This window comes from Dipodomys merriami, unplaced genomic scaffold, assembly GCF_024711535.1.
Source record: "Dipodomys merriami isolate MVZ:Mamm:240054 unplaced genomic scaffold, mDipMer1.0.p SCAF_68, whole genome shotgun sequence".
In the NCBI taxonomy this organism is placed as follows: domain Eukaryota; kingdom Metazoa; phylum Chordata; class Mammalia; order Rodentia; family Heteromyidae; genus Dipodomys; species Dipodomys merriami.
In genome coordinates, this window is record NW_027206268.1 from 1,798,466 (window position 1) to 1,819,052 (window position 20,587).

The 20,587-nt window shown below is 47.4% G+C and overlaps 2 protein-coding genes across 3 annotated transcripts in view; one reads left to right on the forward strand and one right to left on the reverse strand.

The window, feature by feature from the left end:
- Acad11 (acyl-CoA dehydrogenase family member 11) overlaps positions 1-20,587 on the forward strand; it is a 41,525-nt gene that overhangs the window by 8,713 nt on the left and 12,225 nt on the right. The window contains exons 5-13 of the mRNA XM_070005429.1: positions 424-588; positions 2,100-2,241; positions 2,735-2,856; positions 3,544-3,650; positions 5,567-5,693; positions 8,432-8,509; positions 9,078-9,216; positions 10,966-11,073; positions 11,762-11,860. Coding sequence (XP_069861530.1) covers positions 424-588; positions 2,100-2,241; positions 2,735-2,856; positions 3,544-3,650; positions 5,567-5,693; positions 8,432-8,509; positions 9,078-9,216; positions 10,966-11,073; positions 11,762-11,860 — 1,087 coding nt within the window. The remainder of the gene's footprint in view (positions 1-423; positions 589-2,099; positions 2,242-2,734; positions 2,857-3,543; positions 3,651-5,566; positions 5,694-8,431; positions 8,510-9,077; positions 9,217-10,965; positions 11,074-11,761; positions 11,861-20,587) is intronic.
- On the reverse strand, positions 13,210-19,764 carry Ackr4 (atypical chemokine receptor 4). 2 transcript variants are annotated; one of them, XM_070005430.1, is made up of 2 exons: positions 19,537-19,764; positions 13,210-14,676 (listed from the first exon to the last, which is right to left on the reverse strand). In XM_070005430.1, the coding sequence occupies exons 1-2, from the start codon at positions 19,633-19,635 to the stop codon at positions 13,609-13,611; spliced, it is 1,167 nt and encodes a 388-aa protein (XP_069861531.1). In that variant the 5' UTR covers positions 19,636-19,764; the 3' UTR covers positions 13,210-13,608. The 2 variants fall into 2 exon arrangements, with proteins under 2 accessions (XP_069861531.1, XP_069861532.1); XM_070005431.1 differs by lacking the exon at positions 19,537-19,764 and adding an exon at positions 17,052-17,496.

Here is a 20,587-nt window from a genome sequence, read left to right on the forward strand (position 1 = left end):
CAACAGAAAGCTAGATAACCAGGCTGGGAAGGTGGCTCAATGGTAGAGCGCTCACCTAGCATGCATGAAGCCCTGCGTTCGATTCCTCAGCACCACATACATAGAAAAAAGCCGGAAGTGGTGCTGTGGCTCAAGTGGTAGAGCGCTAGCCTTGAACGAAAGCAGCTCAGGGACAGCACCCAGGTCCTGAGTTCAAGTCCCAGGACTGGCCAAAAAAAAAAAAGCTAGATAACTAAAACAAAACTGGCTGGAAGGGAGGCTTAGAGGTTTTAAGTCTTAGGCAGGTGTGAGTTTCACTTACAGGCTTTCATTTTGAGCACTTAGGAGCCACACGAAACTCGACGCCATTCAATTTAACTTCCGAATCCCTGTATCTTTTCCTTCCACCCTCGGCTCTACCGTTTTCCTCACCTCTGTTTTCAGGTCTCGACCTGGACGAAACAGTACGAGGCTGCCGCCCACCAGGATATCCCCGCCATGAGACAGCTGTCTGAGTGGCTCATGAAGAACTTGCCGGACAATGACAACGAGGAGAGTTTGATCCATGGGGATTTTAAATTAGATAATATCGTTTTTCACCACAAAGAGGTACTGCAGACCAGGTTTAATGATCAATCTCATTGGATAGGCCTGATCTGAGACACAGGTACCCCATAGTGGTCTCCCCAGAGTATCCAAAGACCCCCGTACATCCCTCCTCTCATCCTATGGTTCAGAATTGTCTGCTCATTCAGGGCTTTTAGACATGAGCCATGCCGATGTTCTTGCCTGGGTAGATGTGGTTTGCTTTCATGTAGGCTCTAATCACAAATGGAAGCCGATTGACCACTGAAGAAGGACCTGTAATTTTTTTTTTTTTGGGTCCGGTCGTGGGGCCTGAACTCTGGGCCTGGGCGCTGTCCCTCAGTTCTTCAGCTCAAGGCCAGCACTCTACCACTTGAGCCACAGCGCCACTTCCGGCTTTTTGCTTATGTGGTGCTGAGGAATCGAACCCAGGGCCTCAGGCATGCAAGGCAAGCGCTCTACCACTGAGCCACCTTCCCAGCCCTGGACCTGTAATTTTTTACATGTATAGTTCTACTCTCTTTCATTCTCTCCCTCCTTCCCACCCCCACCAATACCACAGCTTGAACTCAAGAGCCTCCAGTTCATTTGACCTGCTTAGCGAGCATCCTACCACTTGGACCACACCCCCAGTCAAGCTTTGTCCTGGTTAACTGGAGATAGAGGCTCTCAAAGTTTTCAGCCCAGGACTGGCTTTGCAGTTTGGTCCTCAGATCTCAACCTCTTGAGTTAGCTAGTATTACAGGTGTGAGCCGCTGGTATCTATCACTATTTCCAAAGACATTTTCCAACTCTTAGTCAAAATATGAGGCTTGTCCATGTTTGTGTTCTCTCCCCTAGTTGATCACGTTGTTGCATAATGTGGCTCACACCTGTAGTTCTTGCTACTCAGGAGGCTGAATCTTGGTTCAAAGCCAACCCTGGACAGAAAACGCCAAGAAACTCTTACCTCCAATTAACACCAGACTGGATATGTGTGGCTCAAGTGATAGCGTGGCAGTTGCGATTAATCCAGAAAGCCAACTGATAGCAAGAGGCACTGAGTTCAAGCCCTCCCACCCCCCAAATGGTATATTATATAGCAGTTACAGGTTTTGGCTATCATGTTTGTCACATACTTAAAATTCATCACCAGAGCAAATGCTTAACTATACATGCAAACTCAGCACCTGCCCAGGAGTAGAGATCTTAACATAGTCCTGGCCATAAATCCCTTCTCAAACATCCAAAGATTTGTACGCTTCAGAAAATATGAGTGGCTGTGTGCTGTCTGTCTCAGTAATAAGAGATACCGTTTGTTGTTGTTGTTGTTGTTGTTGTTTTGCCAGTTCTGGGGCTTGAACTCAGGGTCTGGGCGCTATCCCTGAGCTGTTTTTGCTCAAGGCTAGCGCTCTGCCACTTGAGCCACAATACCACTTGCAGCTTTTTAATCTGTTGATGGGGTACCGAGGAATCGAACCCAGGGCTTCATGCATGCCAGACAAGCACTCTACCACTGAGCCCCCTTCCCACCCCCTTTTCACTTTGAATTTCAGTGTCGTGTGATAGCCGTCCTGGACTGGGAGCTGTCCACCATTGGTCACCCCTTGTCCGATGTCGCTCATCTATCCATGTTCTACTTTTGGCCACGGACAATTCCAATGATAAACCGAGGTTCTCATTTTCACACAAGCACAGGTACAAAATCATCATATGTACATTGCTATGATAAAAACCCGTCTTCATTATTGTCACCGCTAAATATGCGTCTTGCAGTTTTAGATTTTTTTTTTTTTTTTGTCTCTTAATGTTTCTAGCCAGGCACCAGTGGCTCACGCCTGTCATCCTAGCTACTCAGGAGGCCGAGATCTGAGGATCATGGTTCAAAGCCAGCCCAGGCAGGAAAGTCCGTGAGACTCTTATTTCCAATAAAACAACACCAGAAAACCAGAGGTGGCGCTGTGGCTCAAATGGTAGAGCGCTCGCCTTGAGCTGAATTGCTGAGGGCCAGAGTTCAAGCCCCAATGATGTCTTTCTGAATTTTGCATCCCATGTAGTCGTCGACACGAGTGGAGGAACGGTTATTCCGTCTGGTTTTGCATACCATCTGCTGTTCACATGCTATCATGTGATATTTGTACATTGTCTTTGACAAGCCAGATGACCTTCCTGTTTTGTGCTGCGTGTATAGGGTTGCCATCAATGGAGGAGCTGATCTCCGTGTACTGCCACTGCAGAGGGATTCCTTCTAATCTTCCCAACTGGAACTTCTTCCTGGCCCTCTCCTATTTTAAATTCGCTGGAATATCACAGGTAAGTAAGCATTTGAAACATGTTGTTTCACCGTTATTTCCTCGTGTTCTGTTGAAAGTATTTTCTGATCTCCAAGGGTGTGTGTGTGTGTGTGTGTGTGTGTGTGTGTGTGTGTGTGTGTGTGTGTGTGTGTGTGTGTGTGTGTGTGTGTGTGTGTGTGTGTGTGTGTGTGTGTGTGTGTGTGTGTGTGTGTGTGTGTGTGTGTGTGTGTGTACTCGGGGCCCAGGCTCTGTCCCTGAGCTTCCTTTGTTCAAGGCTGGCACTCTACCACTTGAGCCGCAGCTCCCTCCACTTCCCAGCTATTTTTGGTAGTTAATTGGAAATCATCATTACATTAATCCAGATTCCAGATGCTTTGAGTCTTAAGGGGTTTAAAAATTTGAGATGCTTGGGACTGAGAAGGTAGCTCAGTGGTCGAGTGCTCACCTAGCATGCATGAAGCCCTGAGTTCGATTCCTCAGTACCACATACACAGAAAAAGGCAGAAGTGGCGCTGTGGCTCATGTGATAGAGTGCTAGCCTTGAGTAAAAAAAAGCTCAAGGACAGTGCCCAGGACCTGAGTTCAAGCCCCAGGACTAGAAGAAAAAAAATTGAGATGCTTCATCAAGATTAGAAATTAGAAGGAAAAGACAGTTGAAGGACATTTGCTGGTGAATTTTAATTGTTCTGTGCTGATTTGCTCACAGGGAGTGTACAGCAGATACCTCATGGGAAATAATTCATCTGAGGATAGCTTTCTGGTTGCCAATACTGTGCAGCCACTGGCAGAAACTGGATTACAACTCGCAAGAAGGTGAGGAAAATAGATTCTTTGCCTAACTCAGATGAGAGCTGTCGAAGCGTGTTCCACAAAGCCTTGGCAGTCTTCGTTTACACAGTTCACAAATCATCGTTACATAAATGGGAGCCCTAAACTGTAATGGAATAGGAAGCGTTTTTTGTTTTGTTTTTTTTGTTTTGTTTTGCCGGTCATGGAGCCTGAACTCTGGGCCTGGGCGCTGTCCCTGGGCTCTTCAGCTCAAAGCTAGTGCTCTAACACTTTAGCCACAGCGCCACTTCTGGTTTTTCTGCTTATGTGGTGCTGAGGAATTGAACCCAGGGCCTCATGCATGCCAGGCAAGCGCTCTACCACTGAGCCACCTTCCCAGCTCCTGTTTTTTTTGTTTTTAATGTCAGGATTGCTCTTACTAACCATAGCAATTTTGTTGTTGTTGTTTTCTTATGCTGGTACTAGAGCTTGAACTCAGGACCTGGATGCTATCCCTTGACTTTATTCATTTAAGGTTGGCACTTAACCACTTGAGCCACACATCCACTTTCAGCTTTCTGTTGGTTAGTTGGAGATAAGAGCCTCACGGAAGCCAGGCACCGGTGGCTCATGCCTGTCATCCTAGTTCACAGGAGGCTGAGATCTGAGGATCACGCTTCAAAGCCAGCAAGGGCAGGAAAGTTCATGAGACTCTTCAGTGAACCACCAGAAAACCAGAAGTGGCACTGTGGCTCAAGTGGTAGAAGGCTTCCTTGAGCTGAAGAGCTGAGGAACAGTGCCCAGGCCCAGAGTTCAAGCCCCACAACCAACAACAACAAAAAAGTCTCATGGACCTCCTTACCTGCAGTGGGCTGGCTTTGAACTGTAGCCCTCAGATCTCAACCTCCTGAGTAGCTAGGATTACAGGCAAAAGCCACTGCTGCCTGGCCATAACATTTTTTTTAAATAAAGAAATATGTTATAGTTCTAGACATAAGTTAACCTAAAATACTTTTTGTTGTTGTTGCTGGTCATGGGGCTTGAATTCAGGCTGTGGGCACTGTCCCTAAGTTCTTTTGTTCAAGACTTAGTACGCTACCACTTTGAGTTACAGGGCCCTATCAAGGTTTTTAAGTTAATTGGAGATAAAGAGTCTCACAGGACTTTCCTGCCCAGGCTGGCTTCAAACCACGATCCTCAGATCTCAGCCTTCTGAGTACCTAGGATGACAGGCGTGAGCCACCGGCACCTGGGTCCAAAATACTTTTTGAATTCCCATATTTATGATCAAAAATATTTTTGCCAGCTTGAATGTAATAGCTGTTTAAACATAGATAGCACTCTTATGTTGCCTTCTAATATTGAAGGCACATATACCTATGTAAAAGTACATATGATATAAGCAGGTTTCTTAATTTAGAAATATGGCTTTCTCTCACAGCAGCGAAACTGCATGAAAGTTTGTGTGGACATTTGCTGAGTGGCATTGGCACTCTGGTCTCTGTCAGGGGAGCACTCTGTTTTATTTTGGTTTTGTCAGTCCTGGGTCTTGAACTCTGGGCCTGGACGCTGTCCCTCAGCTCTTCAGCTCAAGGCGAGCGCTCTACCACTTGAGCCACAGCGCCACTTCTGGCTTTTCCTGCTTATGTGGTGCTAAGGAATGAAACCCAGGGCCTCATGCATGCAAGGCAAGCACTCTACCACTGAGCCACCTTTCCAGCCCTGTGGGGAGCATTCTTTGAGGCACACCCTATGCTTGGTCGGCCACACCCCCACCGCCCACTTGGTGCATGCGTGGTCCTGTCCCTGAGAAAGTCGGCCCAAGCCTCATCCCCTTCTGCACAATACTTTGGCTTAGCTGGATGTCCTTCACATTTCCTGGAGAAGCATCTAGTAACGATTTTGGACATCTTTGTAACCTCTGTTTGTTCATTTTCTTCTTCTTCTTCTTTTGGCCAAAGATCTTTTAATACCGAGCTGCCCCCAGTGGATAATACCAGACAGTTGTTCATGCAGACTACGAAAGGCCAGGAAGTCCTCGCGAAGGTGAAACACTTTATGAAACGCCACATCCTCCCTGCCGAAAAGGTATCGTATACACCCTGGCCTCGTGCACTAGAGCACCGTGAGCTGTGCGAGGCAGAGCCACAGGGCTACTCTCCACACACAGTCCTCACACAGACTTGCTGGGTCTCACACCAACACGGCTTTGTTTTGTTTTGTTTCCAGCACTGGGGATGGAACCCAGGGCTTCACGCGTGTGAAGCAGTGCTCTACCAGTGATCTGTACTCCCAGCATAGTACACCAACATCCTAACGTCAGACGTTGCCAGCTACTGATTCTTGATCTCAGTTTCTAATGTCATACGTTGTCAGCTACTAAGATTCTTGATCTGAGTTTCTTGATAGTTTTACATAATTGTAAATTCCCTATAAGCAAAAGAATGTAAGCTTCATGGAGTCAGTCTTTTTTCCAAATAACATTTAATGGGATTCATCGTGACATTTCACACACACACACACACACACACACACACACACACACACACTCTCTCTCTCTCTCTCTCTCTCTCTCTCTCTCTCGCTCTCTCTCTCTCTCTGCACTGTGATCCTATTAACCTTCCCATTGTCCCCTCTTGTCCCCACCACCTCTCTCTAGTCCCCTTTTCACAGAGCCATCCCAATGACTTTTGGAAACTCCTAGAAAAGCATGAAGTAGAGCATAACCCGTTGTCTGTGAAAATGTTTCAAACCTGTTCTCCCTATTTAAAATCTATAGGAAATCCTAAAACCAGCATGTCATACAGGAACAAGGAACATAACATAGGATGCAGGGTACACTCCTTTTCTTTTGTCTTTTTTTTTTTAATTGGTTGTAGCCTTGAACTCAGCACCTGGGCACTGTCCCCAAGCTTTTGTGCTCAAGATTAGTGCTCTGCCACTTTGAACTTCAGCTCTACTTCTGTTTTTTTTTGGGGGGGTGACTAATTGGAAATAAGACTCCTATAGACTTTCCTGGTCCAGGCTGGCTTTGAACCACAAGCCTCAGATCTCAGCCTCCTGAGTAGCTAGGATGACAGGTGCAAGCTACCGGTGCCCGCCTCCAGAGTACACTTTTAACACAAACATAACGTGGCACCTCCTCTCCTCTGAATAGGAATGGACCGGGGCAGGGAGAGAAGTGTTGATTTCTTTTGGACGACTTAAGTTGGAAGTGAACATGCTTTCTTGGAAGCTCCAGTATAGGATTGTGAACCAACACTCCCCCAAGTCATATCTCAGTGAATAAAGAGGCAGCATATTGAAGGTGGTGTATGAGAAGCCAGGCACCAGATGTAATTTCTGCTGTCCCTGACTCCCTGTGCTGTTCAGGGCTCTCCCCATTTCTCCAGTGGCACTGTCTTCCTCTCTCTATCGCTACCTGGAATATCTCCTCTGCTGTCCTGTCTCTTCTCTTGGACAGTCATGCCAAGTATAGTTCTATCTAGCCATCTTCTCGTTTGATTTTCATTAATTTACATAAATGTGTTATAAACTATACCTATAAATATATGCGTTATATTTATATAAATAACTATACAAGTTATATAAATGGATATTGTATATAGATATATTGTTATATATTATATACATCTATTAATGTATCATACAATATATGTCGTAGTATATAAATCCATATTATAACTTTCTTTTGAGCCAAGTTCTGTGTTTCCCAGGCTGGCCAAGAACCCTTATCTTCTTTTTTTTTTGTCAGTTGTGGGGCTTGAATTTGGGGCTTGGGTGCTGTCCCTGCACTCTTCCACTCAAGGCAAGTGCTCTACCACTTGAGCCACAGTGGCACTTTCCATTTTCTTTTCTTTTTTTTTTTTCGGTCATGGGGCTTGAACTCTGGGCCTGGGTGCTGTCCGTCAGCTCTTCAGCTCAAGGCAAGCACTCTACCACTTGAGCCACAGTGCCACTTCTGGTTTTCTGGTAGTTTATTGGAGATAAGAGTCTCATCGACTTTTCTGCCTGGGCTGGCTTTGAACCGCAATCCTCAGATTTCAGCCTCCTGAGTAGCTAGGATGACGGGCATGAGGTCCCCCTCCCCCCCCCCCACCAGGCTAGAACTCTTATCTTAATTATTCATCTAGCCTCAGCCTCCAGGCAGCTGGGACTAGAGGTACACACCACCACACCTGGTATAATAAATTATGTTTCCCATTTTAAGGGTTCTTTCTGTAGGAAGGTATGTTATTGAATTTTGAGTCCTACTCTACCACAGCTACATTTTAGGGGCTCAAAACATTAAACCACGTTTTCAAACAATTGCATCAACACTGGCATAATTGCTTAGCACTGTAGTCTCTCCCCCAGAGGTAACCAGAGACCAGGACATCCTAAATGTGCTACACATTGTATCTATTACCGAACACAATAGCATCGACTGTTTTTATGGCACCATGAGAGGTGGAAATAACAAACGACCCTAAACAGGAAATCTTCCAATTCAGCTGACTTCCTGACAGAAACGACAGGAGCAGTGCAACCTGGTGTCCAGGAATGCATGGATCCTCCTCTCCTTCCTGACTTTTTGCCAAATAGTTGTTCATGGCCCAAGGAATTTATCAGGTCCCTTCCAGCACAGCTATACAATACTAAATACACATTTCAATTGTTTTGAATATTTCACCTTAACCACACATGCACACACTGGGATACTACTGATTAACAGCTGAGAAAATTCACTTCACTTAAAAATGTATATTTTACATATTAATCAGTTTCCAATATAGTTTTCTCTGTGTTAAATCAAGCTCACTTTTCCCCCTTTTTGTTGCTTTAAGGAGGTCCATGAGTACTATGCGCGAAATGAAAATTCAGCAGACATATGGAGACAGCCTTCTGTAATAGATAAACTCAAGGTAAGAAGGGGGAAAAAAAGTGATCATTGGAAAATTCCAGTGTAGGCGTTTCTGGTGACCTTAGGTTTTGTTGCTTTCGATATGTGAATATACCAGTAGTTGGGCACTGGTGGCTCATGCCTGTAATCCTAGCTTCTCAGGAGGCTGAGATCTAAGGATCGTGCTTCAAAGCCAGCCCTGTCAGGAAAAGTCCATGAGACTCTTCTCTCCAGTAAACCACCAGAAAACCGGAAGTGGCGCTGTGGCTCAAGTGGTAGAGCACTTACCTTAAGCTGAAGAGCTGAGGGACAGCGCCCAGGCCCAGAGTTCAAGCCCCATGACCAAAAAAAAAAAAAAAAAGAGTATCAGTAATATCTTTTTTTGGGGGGGGTGTGTGTCCGGTCGTGGGGCCTGGAGGTGGCACTGTGGCTCAAGTGGTAGAGCACTCACCTTGAGCTGAAGAGCTGAGGGACAGTGTCCAGGCCCCATGACCGACAAAAAAAAAAAAAAAAAGGTGTCTTGTATCATTCAGTTGCTTTAGGGTCATGGCAAACTCTGACGGTGCCGGCACGTTCCCTCCCTTTGACAGGAAATGGCCAAGGCCGAGGGGCTGTGGAACCTGTTTCTCCCAGCCGTGAGTGGGCTCAGCCAAGTCGACTACGCCCTGATTGCGGAAGAAACGGGGAAGTGCCACTTCGCCCCCAACGTCTTCAACTGCCAGGCACCAGGTTACTATGCTGCACACCATTTTCTCGGCTCTTTTGTCTTCTTACATGACAGGTTTCTGCACGAACCATCCATGTATAGATTTTGTTACAGTTCTGCTTTTCAGTAACTTTGAAATGCAAAACAAGATGGAGTTTGGCCTCTCTCTGTCTCTCTCTTTTGTGCCAGTTACTAGGGCTTGAACTCAGGGCTTTGGCTGCCTTCCCTTCGCTGTTTTTGCTCAAGGCTGGTGCTCCACCATTTGAGCTGCAGCTCCACTTCCAGATTTTTGGTGGTTACTTGGAGAGTAAGTGTCTTATGGTTTTGTCTGCCTGGCTGACTTCCAAGTGTGATCCTCAGATCTCAGCCTCCTGAGTAGCTAGGATTACAGGCATGAGCCACCAGCTCCCAACTTGACATAAGCACTTTCATAGAGGCAAAAACTTTTCATAGAAGTAACTGGGCCTATTTTTCAACACATAAGAAATCATTTCTCCAGCTTCTCGTAAGAAACTGATAATTTGGGATTTTTTTTTTTTTTTGGTCAGTCTTGGGGCTTGTCCCCTGAGCTTCTTTTTGCTTAAAGCTACTACTTATTTTTACTTAAGGCTACTGCTTTGAGCCACAGCTCCACTTCCAGCTTTTTCTGTGTATGTGGTACTGAGGAATCAGACCCAGGGCTTCATGTATGCTAGGCGAGCACTCTACCACGGAGCCACCTTCCCAACCATTGGAAAATGTTTTATTCAGTATTTATATTATTGGATCTATAACAAGTAACACCGACTTTGAAGCAAGCAAAGAAAGCAAACAATGAACTTCATTGATGGTAACTGAAGGCTTCTTTTCTCCCTCACTTGAAAAAGAAACATTAGTCTCCTGGCAACTTAGGCAGCTTTGTGGAACGCTAGTTGTGTAAGGAGTTTCCAGACACAGTGCAGACTCCTCTGGGAAGACTGAAATCATACTTAACTCCGACTTCACAGGCATTTCCCTCTCTGTTCTTTTTTTTTTTTTTTGTCGGTCATGGGGCTTGAACTCTGGGCCTGGGCGATGTTCTTAAGCTCAAGGTTAGCACTCTACTACTTGAGCCACAGCTCCACTTCCAGCTTTTTCTGTTTATGTGGTACCAAGGAATTGAACCCAGGGCCTCATGCCTGTGAGGCAAGCACTCTACCACCGAGCCACCTTCCCAGGCCTTCCCTCTCTGTTCTTAAAGTCATCTTAAAGTCATCACCAGTGGTGATCATGAAAAGTTTCCCCTCAGTATCTAGGGTGAGCTGGGAAGGTGGCTCAGTGGTAGAGTGCTCGCCTAGCATGCATAAAGCCCTGGGTTCAATTCCTCAGTACCACATACATAGAAAAAGCCAGAAGTGGCGCTGTGGCTCAAGTGATAGAGCCCTAGCCTTGAGCAGAAGCAGCTCAGGGACAGCACCCAGGCCCCACAACCAATTTTTTTTTTAAAGGGTGCACATCCATATCACCCATACAAGATTCTGGACGTTGAACCAAGTTTGAAATAGAAAGCAAGAGTGGGGGGGGGCTGGGCACTGTCCCTCAGCTCTTCAGCTCAAGGCCAGCGCTCTACCACTTGAGCCACAGTGCTACTTCCGGTTTTCTGGTGGTTCATTGGAGATAAGAGTCTCACAGGGACTTTCCTGCCCAGGCTGGCTTCAAGCCATGATCCTCCGATCTCAGCTTCCTGAGTAGCTAGGATGACAGGTGTGAGCCACCAGTGCCCGGCAGCAAGTGTTTTTGCTTCTGCTGTGCAGACACGGGGAACATGGAGGTATTGCACTTGTATGGAAGTGAGGAGCAGAAGCGGCGCTGGCTGGAGCCTCTTCTTCAGGGGAGCATCGCCTCTGCCTTCTGCATGACGGGTAAGTTCTTCCTGGGCCCCTCTGCGGTCAGTGGACGCTGTGCGGGATGTGACTGTGTACCAGTCACCTTTGCTCATGATCCTCGTGGTCAATGTCGGATTCCAGCTTTTTGTTTTTTGTTTTGTCGGCTGTGGGACTTGAACTCTAGGCCTGGGCGCTGTCCCTCAGCTCTTCAGTTCAAGGCAAGCTCTCTACCACTTGAGCCACAGCGCCACTTCTGGCTTTTTCTGTGTCTGTGGTACTGAGGAATTGAATCCAGGGCTTTATGCATGCCAGGCGAGCACTCTACCACTGAGCCACCTTCCCAGCTCACTCTAGATACTGAGGGGAAACTTTTCATGATCACCACTGGTGATACCAGTTTTCTGGTGGTTCATTGGAGATAAGAGTCTCACAGACTTTACTGCCCGGGCTGGCTTTGAACTGCGATCCTCAGATCTCAGCCTCCTGAGTACCCAGGATGGCAGGCATGAGCCACCAGCACCCGGCCTCCGATGTTGGATTCTTAAATGTGCAGAATAAACTTGCCCTCCCCTTCCAGGACACCACGTGACATTCTGGTGTCTGCGGAAATTGCAGCAGCCAATAAGACTTGCTGACTTATAACTGGCTTTGCTGAAACCGCTGTCCATGGGCAGTGAACCAGTGGGAATCTTCTGGCCTAAGTCCAGCCTTCATTTCTTCATAGAGCCTGACGTGGCTTCGAGTGACGCCACAAATATCAAATGCAGCATCCGGCGCAATGGGGACAGCTATGTGGTGAACGGCAGGAAGTGGTGGAGCAGCGGTGAGTGTCCCCTCCCCCCTCCCCAACCACAGCAGAGCTGTCCTGTGTGCCGCATAACACCGGGCCACGGGGCTTGTAGATGAGGCTTGTAGATGACCGTGGTCATGATGATCAGAACCCTCCAAATTCCACCTTTTCAAGTCGGCAGATAGTTGATAAGAGGAAAGCGTATTTTTCAAAAGAAAGCTACACAGAAGCTGAGATCTGAATTTCACAGGTTGAAGCCAGCTCAGGCAGACAAAGCTGAGAGACTCTTACATTTAGTTTACAAACAAGAAGCTGGGCTCAGGTGGTATAGTGCCAGCTTTGAGCATAAAAGCCAAATGAGACACCTTTGCCCTGTACCAGCACACACACGAAAAAGTAAGCTATCAGGTTTCTAAAAAAATAACTTAGGATAAGGTCTGAGTGCATGCTGAGCACATACAGCAGGCCATGGATTCCATCCCAAGCACCAATCATGATGAGGGTAGTAATCATAATATAATTTGTTATGCCCCCTATTTCTATTGCTTAAAAGTATACATGTCAGCCCGGCACTGGTGGCTCACGCCTGTAATCCTGTCTACTCAGGAGGCTGAGATCTGAGACTCAAGATTCAAAGCCAGCCAGGGCAGTCTCCTTGAGACTCTTTTCTGTCCAGTCCACCACCAAGAAGCCAGAAGAGAACTGTGGCTCAAGTGGTAGCGTGCTAGTCTTGAGCAGAAAAAGCTCAGAGACAGCGCCCAGAACCTGAGCTCACGCCCCAGGACTGGGTGTGTATGTGTGTGTGTACATGTGTGCATACACACATGTGCATGTACTCACATAAACACAGACCAAAAAATTTGGAGCCTAGATAACTATGATAACCTGAGGATTGCTTCCAGAATACACACGATAAAGCCAACAAGTGTCAGGAAATTAGTTATTATGTAAAGAACATTGACAGCCTGGAAGCCAATTTTGTGTTTGGAAACTGACCAAGAATGTATGGAAGAGCCAGAGAGGCTTCTGAGGGCTTTTTCATTCTCTTTTTTTGAGGGGTGCAGTAGGAGAGGCTGGTTCGTTGTTATCCTTTCTGCGATCTTACGAAATCCTTGACAAATTACGAAACAGTTTTGCCGCCCAGATGTTCATCTATTCCAATTATGCAGGGAACTTGTCCTTATATTAACACTTAGGTGATTAATTATGAAATGCCTCTCACCAGAAGTCTCTGTGTTACTCAGTTTTAGATTGCCTAACTTACAACACGGTGGGTTTTTATTAAAAAATAAGTTTTATTTTGCAATTATTACAAATTCTCAAGGCAGTTACAAGGTAAAGAGTGACTCAGGGTCCCTTCCTCCCCTCCCCCGGCCCCCCCTCCCCCGTAGAGAAGCCTGTGGGTTGATCTCACATAATTAGAGTATCCGATCCCAGCATATGGAGTTTTCCAAATCATCGTGTAAGGCATGGCTTTGTGTAACCACTACTGTCATCAAGCTATAAAACGACTCTCATCACCTCCAAGGTCTTCTTTTCACCTAATGCTTCCCTTTGTGCCTGCAGCTAGTATTTCCCTATGATGTTAACTTTCACATTCTGACATTGCCCGGTCTTCTGGGCTGCTGTCTGCACCCCAAGTCACCCTCTTTGATATCAACTTGAAACCAGAGTTTCAAAGCCACACAGATGGGTCTTTGGTGTTTGTTTGTTTGTTTGTTTGGCCTGAGGAAGGCACATCATGCGCATGACCGGAAGGAAAGGCAGCACACTTTGGCCTTTTAAATGCTAAAGGAGCTGGTGGGCTCCGTGGCCGCATCCGAGTCAAAGGCGATCTCCTCCACGGCCTGTCTGCGCCTCCTCCACGGCCCGTATCTCTTGGCCACCTTCATCACATGGGTCTTAAAGGAGGCGCCCAGAAAGGTGTAGAGGAGAGGGTTGAGGCAGCTGTGGGCCAGCGCGACGCTCTCCGTGACCTGCCTGGCCACGTCCAGGCGCTTACTGGCCTCGCAGGTGGTGACCAGCGAGTAGATGCTGCCCATAGCCTGGCAGAGCTTGACGACGTTGTAAGGCAGCTGGGTGGCGACGAAAACCAGCACCACGGCCAGCAGCACCCGCAGCGGCCCAGACCTCTTCCCATCAGGCATCCTGATGAGCGCCCGCGCCGTGAGCCAGTAGCACACCCCCATCACCAGGAAGGGCACCGCAAACCCCACACAGACCTCCAGCATCTGGATGGCTGCCCTCACTGGCGCCCCCAGCAGGTAGGGGAAGGCGGGAACGCACCTGCCCCCGGCGTTGACCGTATAAAACACCAGCTTGGGGAGACTGAGCAAGAGCGCGGCTGTCCACACGCCGCAGCACACAAGCCAGCATGGCCGCCCTGCTGCCCCCGGCTGGCGGGGACCCCTGCTCACCGCCCGGTACCTGTCCACGCTGATGCACGCCAGGAAGTGCATGCCCGACACGAAGTTGAGCGTGTACAGGGCCGACGTGACCCGGCAGGCCGCCTCCCCCAGCACCCACCCATGCACCGCGTTCACTGCCCAGAAGGGCAGCGTGCCCAGGAGCAGCAGATCGGCCACGGCCAGGTGCAGGAGGAACACGTCCGTCTTGGTCCTCCGCTTCTTGCAGAAGGCGTACACGGCCACCACGACCGAGTTGCCAGCCAGCCCCACCACGAAGGCCACGGCGAAGAAGGCCGGAAGGAAGACGCCGGCGAAGCGCCGGACCTCCTCCTTCACACAGATCGCCTCGTACTGGCTGTAGTCATGGGTGCCGTTCAGCTCCCCGTCCTCGTAGTAATAATCGTCGGCCGACTGGTTTCCATCCAGACCCTGGGCTCCCATCTAGAGGGCGGAAAGAAGCCAGGACACTTGAGTCACACATACTGTGGAACAGTTTTTGGCTCAGCGACGCCCCCCTCTCTACCCACCCCCCCATTTCCCCGAGACTCCACTCCTGCACACACCTCTGTGAGCTCCGATCGGTGCGCACGGGAGCCATATTGGGCAGTAGGCCTGAGATTAGACCCTCAGCATGTGTCTTCAGAGGTTCACTTTCCCCAGGACCAAACTCAAGCCTCAAATGGAAACCCCTCCAAAGATACTACAATTAATAAGTCAATTTAAATTTTGTTTTGTTGGTCGTGGGGCCTGAACTCTGGGCCTGGGCGCTGTCCCTTAGCTCTTCAGCTCATAACAAGAGCTCAAAGCGAGCGCTCTACCACCTGAGCCACAGAGCCACTTCAGGCTTTTTCTATGCATGTGGTACTGAGGAATTGAATCCAGGGCCTCATGCATATGAGGCAAGCACTCTACCACTGAGCCCTACCTTCCCAGCCCCATTTAATTAAAAAAAAAATTTTTTTTAAGCCCCTTAGAACTAGGTGCCCATGGCGCACGCCTGTCATCCTAGCTGCCCAGGAGGCTGAGACCTGAGGATCGAGATTCAAAGCCAGCTTGGGCAGGAAAGTCTGTCAGACTCTTCTCTCCAATGAACCACTCAGAAAACCAGAAGCGGCGCTGTGGCTCAAGTGCTAGCCTTGAGCTGAAAAGCTGAAGGACAGCGCCCAGGCCCAGAGTTCAAGCCCCACAACCACCACCAACAACCAAAAAACTACAAAGAACAAAAAGCCCCGTAGCAGGACACTCCAGGCTCCTTGGGTGGTAACTTGGTGCACCCCATGATCCCTCATCCTAGGCGGCCCTACCCCAACCCGCCAGCAGGTGGCAGCAGCATGAGAAGCATCTGCACCCTTTTTCCTGTGGAGCGCCCCTTCTTAATGAACCCGCGTGTCCCCTCTCCAAAGAACCTTTCCAACCCAACACAGACCTGCCAGAGAACTGATCCCCCGCCCCTTCCCACGGAGAAGATGATGTGTTTTCCGGACCACCCTGTCCCCCAGGGCAGAAGCTGTTTCATTGGTGACTGTTGCCACAGATTGACAAACTGCTCAGAAAACACACGTGAAGCCACGGATTGCCAGCAGGTGCAAAGCTGCTGCTGTTCTAGAATGGGGGGGCAGGAAGCGTCCGTCTCCGGGTTACATGGCTGAGCCATGTGGAAGTCACAGCACCCCATAGGAGGAAGACAGCCTTAAGCAGAATCAATTCTGAAAAAAACTCTCTTCAAAACCACCTGCTTGGCTGGGAAGGTGGCTCAGTGGTAGAGGGCTTGCCTAGCATGCATGAAGCCCTGGGTTCGATTCCTTAGCACCATCTAAGCAGAAAAAAAGCCAGAAGTGGTGCTGTGGCTCTAGTGGGAGAGTGCTCGCCTTGAGCTGAAGAGCTGAGGGACAGCGCCCAGGCCCAGAGTTCAGGCCCATGACCATCCAAAACAACAATAACGAAAAAAACAAACAAAAAAAGCCTGCTCACTTACTTTCAAGAGACTTAATCCTGCTAAATCGCTCTGGGTGCATGAGAAGAGCAAAATACAAGCTTTTATTAGGCAAAACCCACAATCCAGCAGTTTAAATTTATTGTTATTTGCTCATGTCTATTGTACAAAGGAGTTGCAATGTGATATTTCCACCACATGCACATACTTTGGTCAAACTCCCCCACCACTTCCTACCCTTCTCTCCTCCCACCCCCCCCCCCCCAGTCGCCTCTCTTACTGCAGAATGACTATTTTCTTATCATTAAGGTCATTTGAAAATTTCCAATCTGGGAAAGGATTACAGTCTTCCTTTTTTAATCTATTACTTATTTACACAATATGAACTTAGTTCTCTGTCTGTCACCATAGAAATCCAGAGACTGATAATACATAATACTAAGGGAAGGCATTGTAAAATTGTAACCATTCACCTTACTAACAGTGTGAGTAATTATAAATAGGAAGAGAAATTATTTTGCAGAAACTATCCTTCCTGGAAAATATAGACAAAAGACAGTTGAATGCTTTCTGTGATTATCATAAGGAGAAACAATAGTACTTCTGAAAGAAAACAGGGAAAAAATGGCACACCAAAACTTATTTTTAACTTGACAAAGCGCTGCAGATAAGCCATAGTATAATAAGCAGTAGTACAGAAAATTATTTTCTTGTTGCTACGTTCACATTTTCACTTCAAGTTTAAGGTATACTTCTGTTTTGACACCACCATTTTTAGACACCTATAAAACTTTCACTCCTCAAGCCTCTCTGTGTAGAGGTAGAAATACAAAATCACATTGCAGTCAGAATGAGAAACAAAAAATAAAAAGAAGGAACCCACCTGTTTAATTTATCCTAGAGCCGCAGGCTGGAGTGCAGATGGAAAAAAAAATGAAAAGACTTCGCTCTCTCTGTCTCTCTGTCTCTCTCTTTCTCTGTCTCCCCCTCTGTCTCTGTCTCTGTCTCTCCCCCTCTCTGTCTCTCTCTCTCTCTCTCTCTCTCTCTCTCTGTCTCTCTCTCTCTCCTACTAGTTTTGTTTTTAACACCCCGCCTTTATCTGGGATCCAAGAGAGCTTTCCTGAAATTTAACCACTTGAGCGCTTGATCTTTGATCTCATAGAAGAGCAGTCCCGGGCATCAATCCAAACTCTTCAAGCATCCTGGGATCCAAATGGGCACAGAGGATTTCCATCTCCCGAACTGCAGAGCTTGGCAGGTTTTCGCCACGGGACGGAAGCCCTCCTCCTCATGTCCCCTCCTTCCTGGCATGACAGGACACAGGCCTCCAAAACCTCTCTTTCTGGGCGGCTGCTGGGGTAAGAGACAGCCAGCCCTGGCCCTCTGTGTGCATCTGACTCTCCTCACATTTGCATGCAGCAGCCCAACTGCCTTTCTCATGCAAGGCTGGCCTCCACGCCCACCTGAACAAGTGATTTTACACACATGCCATGCATGCCGTTCTCTTCTACGGCAGAGTGGACTGAGCCTTCTGGTCCATGCACAAAGAAAAGAGGCTTCCACCAAGCACCAGTGGCTCACGCTTGTCATCCTAGCTGCTTAGGAGGCTGAGATCTAAAGATTAGGGGTCAAAGCCAGCCTGGGCAGACAAGTCCCTGCGAGAGCCCCTTATCTCCAATGAACCACGCAGAAACAGGAAGTGGCACTGTGACTCAAACTGGTAGAGCCACTCACCTTGATCGAAAGAGCTTCAGGGATAGCACTCAGGCCCTGAGTTCAAATCCTACAACCAACATAGCATACATAAATAAGAGGCTTCCTGCAATGTGGCCACCACTTCGAACATCAGAACAGGAACTTGTGTTCTCCGTGTACACGGAAGCACTAAGCAAAGGCTTGACCAGCACCCAGCTTAAGATGATATCTTGGGACCCAGCCAGGGTTTGTATATACTTCAGCAACCTTGTACTACTGACACTAGTCATTTAGACTAGTGTCTAAATGTCTACTTTTCAAAGGTAGATCCCTAGGAAAAATAAACACGGGGGATATTTCTTCCTTAACTAGGGGTCAGTGTGATTTAAAAAAAACAACAACAACAACAACCAGAAAACCTCTTCCCTCTTTTTTATTAGTATTCATTCATTGTACAGAGGATTTCATTGTGGTAATTCCGTACATAGATTTAATGTGTTTTGAGCAAACTCACCCCATTACTCTGTTTTTTGCTGGGGGGGGGGGGCGGTGAGTTGTAGGACTTGAACTCATGGCCTGGGTGCTGCCCCTGAACTCTTGCTCAAGGCTGTACACTTTGAGCTATGGCACCACTTCTGGTTTTCTGGTGGTTAGTCCTTGGAGATCAGAGTCTCATGGACTTTCCTGTGCGGGCTAGCTTTGAACCGCCAGTTCCGTTACTCTTTCTTATCACTTTTTTTTTTTTTTTGGTTCAGATTTACCCCTTTTACCCTTTTCTTTCCTGTATGAACTGATTTCACACACCCCTCCCAAAAAAAAAAACCTGTCCCCCTGCCTTAACACCTGATCATTATGTCTCTTTGCTTTGAACTAGCTTCCCCCCTAGGAGAGAGAACATGGGACGTCTGTCTTGCTCAGTTGTTGAATTTAATGTGGAGGTCCCCAGTTCTGTCCATTTTTCCTGCAAACAAAGTTTGCCAGTGGGAATTTGGTTGTGAAAGAAGACCCACCTCATAATGCTATTGTATTGTACTTTGAACTGTGACAGTTAGAACAGAAGCGAAGTGAAAGCTGAGCATTTCACGCGGAGTTCAACGTTGGTAGGGGAAACACCGGCAAGGCTTTGTGGATGCTCAGATGAGTCACATTCGGTGATTTTTAATTTTTTTTTCTTTTTGGTGCTGGTCCTGGGATCTGAACTCAGGGCCTGGATGCTATCCTTGAGCTTTTTTTTTTTTTTTTTTTTTTTTCCTCAAAGCTGGTGCCCTGCCACTCTAGCCACAGCTTCACTTCTGGCTTTTTTGGTTCTTAATTGGGGTGAAGAGTCTCATGGACTTCCTTGCCCAGGCTGGCTTTGAACCACAATCTCAGATCTCAGCCTCCTGTAGCTAGGATGACAGGCGTGAGCCACCAGTGCACCACTTACGTGATTTTTTTTTTTAAATATCTCTTGACTGTTGTGTGTCTACATGCAATGGTCATGATTTCCTCCCTACCCCTTAGAAGAATAATTTTGTTTACTAACTATGTGGTTTTAAGAGCCCCAGAACTTACAAATACCGTGCAAATATTCAGGAAGATGGCATTTTTTCCTCCTGACTCAATCCTGGTGCTCGGAACTGTCTCAGGATACCACAGAATCTGGCTTAAAAACAGAAAAACTTGATCCGTACCATCTGTTTCCATTCACGGAGCTCCATTACACAGCCGATAACGTGGAAATGTTCTCCGGGCGGCTTCTGTTTCCTCTCCTCTATCTCATTGCTGACCATTTGTATCCTGTTCCTTAAAAATGCCACAAAAAAGAAAGAAGAAAGCAAAAAACACTTTTAGTAAATGGGCTGCTTGGCTGCTGCGTCTGCCAGGTTCTTTCTGCTCGCGGCTGGGAGATGATACATTTGCGAGGCTTTCTCTGAAAGGTCAAGGTTAAACAGAAATATATTTTGTTTAAAAAAAAAAAACATGACATTTAAAGGAATAGGGAAACATTTCCTCTTTCCAATCTAACTGCTTCCTGGTCCCCTTTATCTAGTGATCAGATGGTATTGCAAATACCCAGACTGGGTGGAGAAGATAATTCCCATCTTTATCTCATATTATCTCATATGTAACACAGCAGTAATTTACCTGTTTTTTTGGGGGGATGCGGGAGGGTGGGGGAATGGGAGAGGCCATCGATCATGCTTCACATATTTGGTGTCTGATGATCAGCAGCCCCGTCCAACGGGCAGCCTTTTCTTTTCAGATGTCCTGTTCCAGTTGGGAAAGGGCCTTTATGGACTTAGATAAAAAATTTCCTCTAGGATTGGGCCCAGATTATGACTTCAGAGAAATCAGGGTGCATTCCCTCATTGGGGTGTAGACATGTGTTCACAAGCCAGCTGGTTAGCCATCCCTTATTATTGGTGCCCAATTAGAAACGAAAACCAACAAGAAAACCCTCCAGAGCCCCACGTCCCGTCCCGTCCCGCGTCTCCACCTGCAGCACCCGGTGTTTCCTGCTCTCCCCCATCCTAGCCACACACTGCCTCCCCCCCCACTCCAACCAGCCATTCTCGGTACATGCCACCACTAGATTGGCCAGTTGGAATGCATTCATTTTAATTTTTGAAACATTTTAAATTAAATCTGTGTGGGTATGGATGTTGTTCTCCACTTTGTCCGCTTACAGCTGGCGCTCTGCCACTTGAGCCATACCTCACTTCTGGATTTTTGCTGGTTGAG

Coding starts and splice junctions, on each gene's coding strand:
- Ackr4 (XM_070005430.1), bottom strand. CDS start 19,635: ATGGTCAGCAATGAGATAGAGGAGAGGAAACAGAAGCCGCCCGGAGAA. Junction 14,677..19,536: donor TCCGTGAATGGAAACAGATG/GTACGGATCAAG, acceptor TCCGCCCTCTAG/ATGGGAGCCCAGGGTCTGGA.